This window comes from Girardinichthys multiradiatus, chromosome 21 (assembly GCF_021462225.1).
Source record: "Girardinichthys multiradiatus isolate DD_20200921_A chromosome 21, DD_fGirMul_XY1, whole genome shotgun sequence".
Classification (NCBI taxonomy): domain Eukaryota; kingdom Metazoa; phylum Chordata; class Actinopteri; order Cyprinodontiformes; family Goodeidae; genus Girardinichthys; species Girardinichthys multiradiatus.
This window is the reverse complement of record NC_061813.1, coordinates 18,018,132-18,031,763: the sequence shown is the minus strand read 5'-3', so window position 1 is coordinate 18,031,763 and position 13,632 is coordinate 18,018,132. Positions and strand designations below refer to the sequence as shown.

Genomic DNA, 13,632 nt, shown 5'->3' with positions numbered 1-13,632 from the left:
GTTACCACTTGTAGGACCGCAGCTGTGATCAATTCAAGGGGACTGAAGGACGGATAGAACGACCGATAACTTAATAACAGCAGTCTCTCCACCCATGTGACACAGCACAGAAGGAATGTTGTCAGGTCTCAAAACAGCCGTGTTCAAGATGACCCCAGAGAATAACAACAATAACAACGAAAAAAATCGTTATATTCTGCCCCGAATGCCACTCTGTTTGGAAAATCTTATATAAAACATATACAATAACTTTAGAAAAAAGACTAGTTACATATCATTCTAAAATTTGTGCTAGATTGCAATGTAATTCATATGCAAAAGTATTCATACCCCTGAAACTTTTTCACATATAACTACAAACAACATTGCTTTTTGTTGGGATTTAAGTGATACATCAACAGAAAGAAATGCATAATTTAGAAGTGGAAGAAAACTTATATATGGATTTCATATTTCATATGGATTCATATGGATTTCATGTTTTTTTTACAAACAAATCTAAAAAGTGAGGTGTACATAGTATTCAGCTCCTTTTACTCTGATACCCCTAAATAAAATCCAGTGCAAATGCCTTCAACTAATTAGTAAATAGTTAATCTGCATATTATTTATTTTCAGTATAATTTCACCCATTCTGTGAAGGCTTCATACTGCAAATGACCCTGAACACTTCATCCTTGCGGTGAAACAAGGTAGTTTCAGTATCATGCTGTGGTAACATTTTTCTGCGAGGACAGGGAACACATTCAGAGTGGATGGGAAAATGGATGGAGCTAAAACAAAGTGTAAAACATTTGATTTCTAGTTATGATCAGAATAAGGTCAGTTCAGACATGCAGTGACTGCAGCCTTGGTTTTAAGTGGACCGTCACAGCCGGCAGTGTCAAGCACATCAGATTTATGTGCCTGTTTTCTGTATTTCTAGGTAAGTTAAAGTAGTGAAAGTTGTCAATTGGCATTTTTATATTGTTACATTAAGCCGTATAGCTCGGGACTAATTCCCGTGTCGACGGCTCATAATGTTTGAGTGTGCAAAACATAGGAAGTAGACAGTGGCTACTCTTGGACTTTGACAGAAGTAAATGGGGTAAAAAAAAAAGTAATATTCTGCCACTGCTGAATGAGTTTCATGTTCGACTTTACTTCTGTGAATATAAATTTAAAAATGTTTAATTTCACAACAGTAAACTTCAAACAGAGACTCTGTTGGCTCAAATTAAAATATCTGTTTCGGTTGTGTTAAAATAAGCCAAGTGTGCATGCTTACAAATACAGTTTGCAACAGAGAGATCCACCTTGTCAGGTAAGACCCGTCCTTGTTGACTGTCCTAGTAAAGTAGATTATGCTCTAATTCATGAATAATCCACCCAAAGCAATCCCCAACATGAAGATGTATTCCTGTATTTATTGACCTTTTCATGTTCTAATACCTTCCACGTTTGGGATACTATTCACAGAACATCTGTTTCCGTATCTTTACATTTTTAGGCAACTCGCTTGTATTTTTGGGAAACATCTTAGGAAACAATGGTCACATTTAAAGCTAAAAGGCTTGTAAGCCCCCCTGTTTTAAAGGTGTCGGAAAGTGGAAAGAATATGATGTCATTGCAAATATGTCCGCCCTTTAGGAATCTCTGCTGTAGAGTGGACCTTACTGTTTCTTTTTTTTTTAAAGCTATAACATCACATCTGCAGGGACTCAGGGAAAGTTGCAGAATAGTGTGAAACAGGAAAGAGAAGAGAAAGTGGACAAAGTGTTCCTGTGTGTAGCTGTTGTGTCACAGTTCTCAGGGTAAGAACAAAGGGAACATATGATTCATGCTGTGTTCTGATGCTGCTGAGCATATCAATTTTATAATTATGTTCTCTTGGTGACTGAATAATACTCAACTAGATAACAAATATCATGAGTAATAAGGTATACATTTGAGATTTATTTATTTGTTTTACGTTTGTCTTTACTGAATGTGAGTGACTTTGTCTTTTTTATAAATGTTTAACATACCTGAAATATGTCTTTTGCAGGGCGATCCAGGATGGGATGATAAAACCTGTTAACTTTATCTACGTGGATGACATGGCAACAACTCCATCTAGCCCCTCCAGAACCTCAAGAGCTGAATAGGAGTAAACCCAGCACACCTAAGAGTTCTGTTTAGGCTTGACGGAGATTGATCCAGCCTGCTCATTATCACATGAATACGAAAGCATTTACGTTTAAAAACAACATTTGATTATGGCGAGGATGCAAATCTTTTACTGCAAAACTCATTCTTTTCTTGTAGTGGTTTATTATTTAACAGCGTTCCACATCTTAGTTTAGTTTGTTTACAAATTAGGTTGTAAGAGTAATTATCCATAGTCTGATTGCAGATTGCTGTATTTAGGACCTTCTAAGGTCCTAAATACAGCATAAACTTTAAGATTGCTTTGTGTCAAGGAATAACGCATACCCCCATTAACTTGCTCACATTCTACTTATGTTACAACCAGAAACTATTTATGATACATGGTTTTTAAAACTGCATACAAGTAAAAATCTGAAAAGTGCGGCTTGTGTTTAGCCCTCCTGAGCCAATACCCGCCTTTTGCTGACTGTCAAATATGCATATATCTAAACCATTCATCCATTTTTTATATCGGCATCTTCCATACAGAGTTGCTGGTGCCTTTCTCCAGCGGCCTACGGGCAAAAGCCACAGTACACCCTGGATAAATTGCTAGTCCATTGCAGGGCAACAGAGAGACACATAGGACAAACAACCATGCACACACCCACACAGAGCAAATAACAGAGAGCAATTAAGTGAACAGTCGTGTTTCTGGACTGTGCGAGAACCCTTGTATGCACGGGGAGAACGTACAAACTCCATGCAGAAAGACTCCTGGAAATGAGTCGAACCCAAGACCTTCTTGCTGCAAGGCAACAGTGCTACCAACGGCACCACCGTGCAGCCCCTTGTATCTAAACCATTTCATTGTATTCTTGGATGTATAATAATGGGTCGTTGTTGTTAAGCTTCACCCCAGTGTCAATGATTATTTATTGTTTTTAGCTCCATCCATCATCTCATAAACTTAGACCAACTGCACTACCCTACCATAAAGAAAGCATCTCCAAAGTATCTAGCTGCCAACATCTTATTTCTATATGAGATGATGTGTTCAGGATGATGTGCAATGTTCATTTTTATGCTACACACAGCTTTTTGCATTTAGGCCAATTGGAAATAGTCCAGTTGTGGTCTCACCTAACCAGAGCACCTTCTTCCAAAGGTATGGTGCCTCCTTTACGTTGCCTGTCGCAAAACACATACTTTGTATGGCTTTCTTTCAGCTATAGTTTTCCTTTTGCTATTATTTTATAAGTGCCAGGTTTGTGGATTGTATGAATAATAGTTGTCATTATCAAGGTTTGGATCTCTGCAGGTCTTCCAGAGTTACCATGTCCCACTTGGCTGCTTTTCTGAATAATGCTCCTCTTACCCAACCTGTCTAAGTGGATGGCCATGTTTTGGTTGCTATGTAGTGTAGTTGTGCTTGTTTCTTACCATTTTGGATAATGGTTTGAAGAGTGCTACATAAGATGTCAAAAACCCACTTTAAAATGTTTTGCAACTTTACTCTTGACCTGTCTGGTGTTCCTTGGTCTTCATGATGTTGTTTTTTCACCCATTTATTTAATTCAATATCTTGGGCCTTTGTAGAACAGATGTATTTATACCAGGATTAAATTAAACACAAGTGGACTCTATACTAATTAGGGGGCTGCTAAAGACCATTATTAGAACTGGGTTTTATTTAGGGATGTTAGCGTAATAATAGGTGACACACCACACTTTTCAGACTTTTATTGTAAAAAATGTTTACAAATGTGTGATTTTTATTCTTTTTCACATTATTTACAATTTAGTTAATCTAAGACATAAAATCTCAAGAAAATATGTTCAGGATTTTGGTAATAACAGGACAGAAAGTTCAACGGGTATGAATACTTTTGCAAGACACTAGAAGAACATTTTCCTGGATTAACAAAATTGTTGCATTAGAAAGTAACATTGATTGTAGCATGTAGGCAGTAATAGTCAAAGGTTTGTCCATGTCTTGTTCATCAATGCACAGTGAGAGCATAACATTTGAGGGATACAATCTGCTGATGAGAAAACCACTCTTTTATTGGTGTATATATTGTGTAGTTGAAAAACATATAAACAGAAAAATAAACTTATTTTACTGCTGACTACAATAGAGGATTCTTTTTTTTTTTTTTTTATCTTTCAGGCAAATTATTCTTGTAATTGAACAGTCATCGTAAAAGCCTAAACATGATACACATGACCAAGTGAAAGATTGGATTCTAGACCTTAAATGAGAAAAAAAAAGTATGTAACTTTTTTTATATTTCAAGACAGGAGCCGGGGTTGTTTTCACAGCTTTCATCACTTTTTGAGATGTCTTTCAACAACATTCCAGCAGTCATTAGCATTTACGATTCGTTTGCAGTTCCTTTTTTTTTTGCCTCGGTCTTTCATTTACGATTTTATGTAGTAGACTGAGTCTAGGAGTCTGTAAGCGTTAGTGCTAGGCTACTTGGATTCCTTCTCTCAGTCACACTTTGAGGTACTATCCTCTAATTGTGTTTGTAAAAATGTTGTCTTTATTAATACAGATTTTGTGTTAGCTCACAAATAATTTGTAAAATGTGATACCAATAAATAAAGGACAATTTAACCAGGTGGAGATTTATTTTTTCCACACATCAAAAGAAGAATTAATTAAAGACCATTTCTGGCTGAATAAGATTAGTTAATTACAACTTGTGGACTGTTGAATTTCTCCTTTTCAGCTGCCAATAGATGTTTTCTTTATCCTTGAATGAGTGTTAGCTGTGGAATAGTTGGTGTTCTCTGTGTTGGCCTCACTTATTAAACAATAATGTCAAGAATTTCTAATCATACTTAAATAATCAGTCATTCTGCCTTTGCTATTAGGATGGAAAAAGCTAAAATTCCTGTTAAATTTTAAACAAAAAAGCCTCTGTTTGAAGCTCTTTGATAAACAAATGATTCTTGTCACATTTTCTCTACATCACACATGCAAACACAAACCTAACAGTTCAGTGCTTGTGTCCAAGGGAGACTCATAGAAGATCTTTGTGCTGCGTGCCTGCTACATGCCATAGAGGAGAGCATGTTGCGTGTGTTTGTGGGTGTTTTGGTCGTTTGTGGTTTTAGGGGGAATAAATACATGAGTGAAAGAGAGGAGGCACACAGGAACTTGTCTAAACCCTGTGGAAATGTTATGCTAAGCTCATGAGATGTGTGCAGGCTTTCTGCTGAAAAGTGTGAAATGGGGAAAATGTATTTCTGATCAACCAAACCCTTTCAAATGACGAATGGTCCACATTGAGGTACAGAAATATTTTATTTGAATCCAATTTGCTCTTTTTTAACAATCACTTTGAGTGGGTCAGGGAATCTATCAGACACAATGCCCTTGTGTGAATAATGTGCAAAGGAGCCATTCTTACCTCACTGTAATGGAATAAAAACTTTGTAGTACCTTTAACACACTGACACGTAAACACACTGAACACCATTATTTATCTCCCAAAAAAAGTTGAAGTAATCTGCTAAAATTACTATTGTCCTGTTGTTCTCACCTGCAATGCCATGAAACGATTTGAGGAGTGAAAGCCTACTTCACATCCAGCTGCTTTGCTTGACACACTCCAGTTTGCTTATAGGCCAAACAGAACTACAGATGACACAACCGCTTTTGTATGATGAATTGCACACTTCCCTCCCCAAATGGACCAGAACGCCACACATGTACAGATGTTGTTCACTGATTGCAGTTGTGCTTTAAAAAAATCATAATTCCACTGACACTCATCATTAAGCATCAGAAATGCTGCCTCTTTCACACTGATAGTCAACATTGAAACTCCACAGGGATGTGTGCTAAGCCCCCTGTGTCAATCCTTGTTCACCAGTGATTGTACAGTCTAAACATAAATAAGGCATCATAACTGAATTAGCTAATGACACCATGATTTTGTTGTCTTCTATTACATTGGGACTGGTTTGTCTACAGAGAAGACATAGGAATTATGTAATCATTAGACCAGGACAACCTGCAGAAAAAGCAGGCCCAGTTTGCTGGAGTCAGAGGCGGTAAAAGTTGCTTTGTTTTTTTGGGTATCTGCATCAGTGAAGATCTGAGCTCGTCACATCAGTGTGATAACCAAATTAGCAAGACCCAGGCTCTTTTTTCAGCAACGAAGGAGAAGGTTCAGAACGCACTCCACAGTATTAACTAATTTCTACAGATGCACCATAGAGAGTATTCTGTATCACAACCTTGTTTGGCAGCTGCAACACTCTGGATTACAAAGCTTTACAGAGGATAATTAGATCAGCACAGTGCTTTACCAGAACAGAACTGCCAGACATTCTGTACCTTTTAAAGTGCTGTGGAAGGAAGATGCAGAAGATCATCTCTAACCCCTGCTATCCCTGCTGCACACTGTTCCTGCTCAGGGCATCTGCTAAAAAACTGACCGTCTGCACAATCATTTAGTATTTTTCCATTCACACTGAGTGACCTTTAAATGTAAATTCCAATAACTAAACCCTGTGCACTGTAATCACTTCAATACATTATTATTGTAGCAGTATAAGTATTAGTAGTAAAAGTAGTAAAAGTAGAAGTATTTAGATTTTATCTGCTTTTTAAGTGAGGCATTCTTTAAAAGCTTTACTTTTAATAGTTTTTTATTTGTCCATTTATTTGTAATTGCTGATTGGTTTTTCTCCTATATTTTAAATTCACCTATGTGATATCGAGCAGCTCTATCTTTGTAGTAATGATGTTCGATTGTTACTTGTAAATGACAATTATTCGCTTTACCAAACTGGCATGCAATACATCACATAACAAATAACATGACTTTGAAATGTAGTTTAAAGCACACAGTGAGAAATATATATACCTTAGAGGATCAGGGACCACATTCAAATATCAAGCCAACATCTGCTACACTAAGGTGCTTTTTAATGTAACACAAATTTCCCAGCAGCTTTGTTTCAAGCACTGGCTCAGTACTAAAGTGAAAATTTAAGAGCTAAAGAGCTCTTATCTCTGATCATCTTCCGGTCTTAATCAGCATTCATCATAATTAGTCATTTTGGGGCCAATAAAACAGGGCCCTCCGGCCTCACCAAATGTTCAGCAAGTCACTTAAGAGGACTGGCAGGTTAACATAATGAACAATTAATCTGTCTAAATGTGATATAATACTAAAAAGTAGAATTATATTGAGTATTGTAAGAAAAAACATTTGTGTTTTATACAACTTTTAATATTAATGCATTAGGAGTCCTGATAAATTGCTACAATTTTATAGACTCACTAAAATGCAAGTTTATTGCTAACTTATTTTATTACTATTAGCCAGTGGGAGTTTTTTCTGACCCTAGTTGCTGCTTCTTTTTTGGAGTTTAATCCTGCTAAATTTCTAGCAGCGGTGGTGAACGGTACTGAAGTGCAGACTTTGAAGACAGAGTAGATTATTTTATTATATTATGGGGTAGAGAGGGGAACCTAACCTTCCCTGAAATACAACCAATCACAGCACACCTTCCCTTGCCTTACCTGTCATTATTTAGTCTTTTCATTTTAAGGTACTTCAAACAATCACTTTAATTTAAGTATCACAAAATAGTGCTAGTATTTTACACAACACATAATGAAACAAACCTTGAAAATATTAAAATGTTACTTCAAAATAGTAATGTTTAAGAGGGTCCACAGTCCAAAATGCCTCGTTTAAATGCTTAAAATAGTACTACTTTATTCTCTGAATCTCTGAGTCATCTACAGTGTATGTCTCTGAGAGCTACTATTGACAGTTTATGTCAAAGCAGCAATCAGATAGCATAGACTGAATGTCTGCAGCAGAGTAGATCTGCAGCGGGCAGTTGAATGCATAATTATGGGTGTAAACTTGGCCTTCTGTGAGTTTTTTTTTAATCAAACGCAGATGACATTGGATACAGACTGTGTTACTTACTGAAAGCCAAGGTCCTTACTGTTGATTTGGTTGACACCTATGTAAGGAACAGAAATGTGGCCACAACAGAGATAAAACTCTGAAAAACACATTTTTGTAACATTATTGAAAAGTCTAATGTGTACCATGTGAACCCCCTCATCAGATGTTAACAGTTAGTTTATCTCACATGTAAACAAGGAAATCAACCTGACATCTGTTACAGACTGACACTTGGTGTGCTAAAAATAATAACACTGAAACTAATAACACCAACCAGGTGTTCAAAAAACGAAACTACATCCATTAGTTCCCTATTTTGTTCTGTCAGGGGACCAAATTTACATTTTGGTTAGATAATATATTGGGTTTTATATTTTGAGTATGAATTAGGTTACCCAAATGCAGCTGTCTTCTTTATCTTCAATCTAATCACTTTTTAATGCATAATTAAACAAAAAATTAAATCTTTATATATTTTAAGACAAATAGTAGGCCTGCTTGTTAAATAGACTAATCCGGGCTACGGGTTTTCATTTTGACAAACTCTTTGGTATCCTTAACACATTTAATCCATTTTTGTTATCTGAATGCATAGTCCTGCATGCTGGGTTAAACCCACAACCATCCTGTGAGTGAAATGAACCCAGGGCTGAATCGGTGCATATTTGACTCAGGTCCTGCTTGGCACAGAAACACAAACTCAGTTGGGTTTTATCCAGCAGTTTGTAGTGTATGATGCTCGATTTAAATAGAAATAATGGAAAGGTTATTTGAAATATATTACACCATTTGTAATTAAGTCCCAAACAAAGCATTTGGGTCAGACAAAACGTATAACATAGTAATGTATAAAGTTTACCAAGAAATATGTAAAAAAAAATAAAGTAGCAGCTAAATAAAAAACAAAGGCGCAAATCTTCAGACTAGAATACTCTAAATATATCCATGCCTGACAGCAGGGTTGGTTGGTTCTAGCCGAATTATCTCTTACTAGAAGACACACACACACACACACACACAGAGAGAGGTCCCAGTTGCGTCTAATCGGATTAGGTGACTATGGGTTAACAGGCTGGCGGCTCTCTCCGCCCTGCATGGGACAAGTCTTGTGCGCAGTACTTTTACTTTCTGCTGAAAACAGCTTTTTTCAAAAATACGCAGATCCCAACCAGTCATCTGTGTGCTCTCGAAATATAAGTTTGAAAAAGCGAGCTTTCGCTTTCAGGAGGAGCGACAGGAAATCTAACTTCGAGGGACATTTACCACCCACATATGCACCGCAACGTCAACTCATCTCCGAAGATGATTAACGGCCAATGCGCAACTTTTTTTTTTTCAATTAGTGTAATCTAAATAAAAGCAAATATTTAGGACTTTGTTTATTTAAGTTGTAGTGGACGACATAAGTGACCTTTTTTTTTTTTTTGTTATGCCCGCGCACCGTGTGCCAGCCTGCACTCCACCCAGCGGACAGTGCCCTGGGCTCCGGGGTTAGATGGTGCTGATCACGGACGACAGGGATGGAGGGGGCGCCTCGTCGGTCCGCGTCAAGCAGCTTCAGCAGCAGAAAAAAGTTGGGGGAAACATCGGCCATGTCCACCCGACGATAGCCGAGGAGCCTCTGTCCAACTCCGAGGAGGACTACCTGGGGTCCTGCGAGGAGGACGACGAAGGGAGCGAGGAAGAGAGCGATGAGTTCGAGGAGGTTGACTTTGAGGATTTGGAGGACTGTCGGAGCATCGCGTCGGACGACTCTTTCTATCCTCCGGACGATGTGTTCGCGGACTCGGAGCGCACTCCATCTCCGGAGAGCCCGGAGCCGCTGTCCTTCTTCAAGGCGTGCTGCACTAACAACGCGGCGATTGTCCGGATAATGATACGACACGGGGTGAAGGAAGAGGAGGTCAAGGAGGCTGACAGGAATAACAGGGTATGAAGCACATGCAGGCATGCTGCCCCCCCCCCCCAAAAAAAATATCTGCCCACAAGTATCTTTGGTTACTCAACAAGTTTTACATCAGGAAAACAACAGATTGTGGTGGCTTCGATTACTTCCTGTCCTTGTTGAAGTTTTGCATTCATGTGGGGAAATTTATCCTACAATAGCCTTTGTTTCTTATACTTTCTGACCTTAAAGTACAGCATGTGTAGTTAAGGACCATCAGATTCAGAACGTGTTGGGATAATTAAGCCTAAGCTTTCTGCTCAGGGTTACTTACTTATTTCCAGGCTTTTGCTAAGTATCTGGTCAGACCTCTGCTGACCAGATACCATCCCTAAACGTCTACCAGTAATATGCCACATCAAAGTATATAGACACCTTATTCCAGCACAACTACATGCTGAATCAGCACACCCTCCGCCTCCCATTTCACCTCCAGTAAATCAGTCTTTCATCATTACTAGGGGGGCCTGGGCTTACCCAGTTTACATGGAAAGCTATCTCCTGCCAAACATCTTCAGAGTCCCCCCCTTTTCCTTTCCTTTCACTCTTTGGCTTGGTATGCACTAGCAAATTACTACTCAGAATAGTGGGTGCATATTCTGTACTTTTGCTGAGCATGTGTAACAAAATCAAAATAACTTATAAATGTTATACATAACTTAGATAATGTTTATGTTTTTATGCTTTAAACTCTAAATACACTGACGCAGTGAAACAACAATTATTTTACTCAAGGGTATCATACCATTAGAATCTTATGAAGGCTCATGCCTAACTGTGACTGACTTTAGTGTTAAATATTAAATTATTCAAAATGGCCAATGACAAAACTAGCACTTCCTCTTTCAAACTGTCAAGAAAAAATCCCTGGGTTTTATGTGTTTTTATTTGGGTAGTTTAGATATGAGCAGTTTACTCCTTCACAGTCAAATCTAATATTTCACAAAACGTTTGCAGTGATGGTGGATGACAGCTCACTTCAGGAAAGGAGATAAACTCCTGTCTTAAAAAAATATGTTTGCCAATTTTAGTCTAACTTAACATCCTCTATATGAGTGATATTTCAGTGCTCAAGAGCAATTTCACCAGTGACATATTTTAATGCCATAAATCCTACAGTAGTGATGGATCAGTTTCAATTACAGCACGCTGTATTAGGAAGTCACAATGTTACTAATATCAAACATTACACATGCATGTATGTATGTGTTTTTATATATATATATAGAGAGAGGGAGAGAGAGAAAGAGCGAGAGAGAGAGGGAGACAGAGAGAGAGAGAGAATTATAGTTATAAACATATATCCAAAAACTAAATCAGATTATGCCTTTCCTCTGTAATGGCCATAGTGATGGAAAAATAGACTAGAATAGTCATGCAGATATTTTGATAGTGGCTGGCAACAACCAAAGTTTGCGAGTAGAATCATGTGCCAACTGCTATTACTAACAATGTTAAATTTCTATGCCAAATAATTTTTTTTTCCATACTTCTAGTTAAATAACAAATTTTCCTGTCTCTATGCTATCCACTTGCATTATAAATGCATACATTCGGACCAGTCAGCATGCTTTCCCTATATTTACAGGTTTGTTTTAGGTTTATCAACAACTACAAAACACATGATTCCATTCTTACTGGCTTCATTTTAGTTTATTGATGTTACTGGTAAAAGTACCTCAAACATGGTGCCCGAAAGATGTTTTATATAATTGTTGGTTCCCCTTTTTCAAATTTCCTTCACAGATTTTCTTAGATGGTAAGATTCTGCTGACCTTACTTTTGAACTAAGTTACACTATCATGTTTTGTGTTAGTTTATGTTAACATATTGTCATCATTAGTGTTTATTGTCAAAGATAAAATAAGGTCTAATTGCTGTGCATTCTATACAATAATCAAGTTCATCATTAACATGCTGACATACACCGCCTGGCCAAAAAACAAAATGTTGCCACCAAAAAAAAAGGTCACACACTCTAATAACCATTTCGCCTTTAACTTTGATTACAGCATGCATTCGCTGTGGCATTGTTTCGATAAGCTTCTGCAATGTCACAAGATTTATTTCCACCCAGTGTTGCATTAATTTTTCACCAAGATCTTGCATTGATGATGGTAGATTCTGACCGCTGCGCAAAGCCTTCTCCAGCACATCCCAAAGATTCTCAGTGGGGTTAAGGTCTGGACTCTGAGGTGGCCCATCCATGTGGGAGAATGATGTCTCATGGTCCCTGAACCACTCTTTCACAATTTGAGCCCCATGAATCCTGGTATTGTCATCTTGGAATATGCCCGTCCCACCAGGGAAGATAAAATCCATTGATGGAATAACCTGGTCATTCAGTATATTCAGATAGTCAGCTGACCTCATTTTTTGAACACATACTGTTGCTGAACCCAGACCTGACCAACTGCAGCAACCCCAGATCATAGCACTGCCCCCACAGGCTTGTACAGTAGGCACTAGGCATGATGGGTGCATCACTTCACCACTTCACCCATTGCACCAGTTGGGGTTAAATAACTTTTTGCCAGCTGAAACTTAATCGCCCATGCAGTAATTATCCAATGGGAGGCTCGTACCTATTTGCTTAGTTAAATCCAGGTGGCGACTTTTTTTTTGGCCAGGCAGTGTATCTTTGCGAAACCTTAGCTTTCAAAGCGTAAATGAAAGAAGAGAGGACTCTTGGAATGGTAAATATGGGGAAATGAGATTTGGCACATCCTGGCAAGCCCCCAAAACGTATCAAAGCAAAAAATCTGGCAAATCAGCATGTACAGTAAAATATATTTATATGAAAACCCGGAGTCCCCGATAGAACCCATGCATATAGAGAGGGAACATGAAAACTCAATGCATAAAGACCAGGATTTGAACCCAGAAATTCTTGCGGCAAGGCAACAGCAAAATAATGCAGAGTTGAAGTATCTCTTGGCTTGATCCAGTCAAATCATTTCACCCTTAAAGTGTGATGGTCACATTGTAAAGTTCCCAGTTTTCAGTGATTCCTTTTAGAATGTGGTTACTTGTTAGGGTTTGCTAATGATTTGTAGTCCAGCTGCAGGTTGGGATGTCGCATTAGGCATAGAAGTTAATGATAGATAGATAGATAGATAGATAGATAGATAGATAGATAGATAGATAGATAGATAGATAGATAGATATGCTGTCTCCTTCAGTTTATTGGGTTTTCATGTTCACAGCAAAACTCATGAGACACACAAACACAGAAAGCTATCAGCTTAAATTAGGCCACAAGTCTTTTAGCAGCTTTTGTTTTTACCACTGCACAACCCACACACAGAGAGTGTCCATCAAAACACAGTCATTTTAATGGTTTGAAATCAGGTGACTTATGCTGACTGACATTAAAACTGGCACAATAGGCTTGAAATGTAAACGCTGAGACTACAGACGAAAAACCAAACAACAGCTTGTGCTGCAAATTTGGAAATCAGCTGACCAACACACAAATCAACTAACTGGCAAAGTGGAAGAGAGACAAATGAGGCATAGGCAAATAGAGACCGAAATCTGGCACTGCAGATGGTAGCAAGCACAATGCTTCAAGCAAATACAGACAAGTGGAAAAATCAAAGCGACAGTCATACACATCAGATTTGATAT

At 38.0% G+C, this 13,632-nt stretch overlaps 1 protein-coding gene and 1 long non-coding RNA gene across 2 annotated transcripts in view; both read left to right on the top strand.

The window, feature by feature from the left end:
* Positions 1-1,333: 1,333 nt before the first annotated feature.
* On the top strand, positions 1,334-4,733 carry LOC124858220. The gene is made up of 2 exons (XR_007035777.1): positions 1,334-1,793; positions 2,027-4,733. It is a non-coding gene; the product is annotated as an uncharacterized LOC124858220 (long non-coding RNA).
* Positions 4,734-8,922: 4,189 nt separating this feature from the next.
* Positions 8,923-13,632, top strand: part of ankrd33ba (ankyrin repeat domain 33ba) — a 39,778-nt gene continuing 35,068 nt past the window's right edge. Inside the window, exon 1 of the mRNA XM_047350533.1 lies at positions 8,923-9,987. Coding sequence (XP_047206489.1) covers positions 9,553-9,987 — 435 coding nt within the window. The 5' untranslated portion in view covers positions 8,923-9,552. The remainder of the gene's footprint in view (positions 9,988-13,632) is intronic.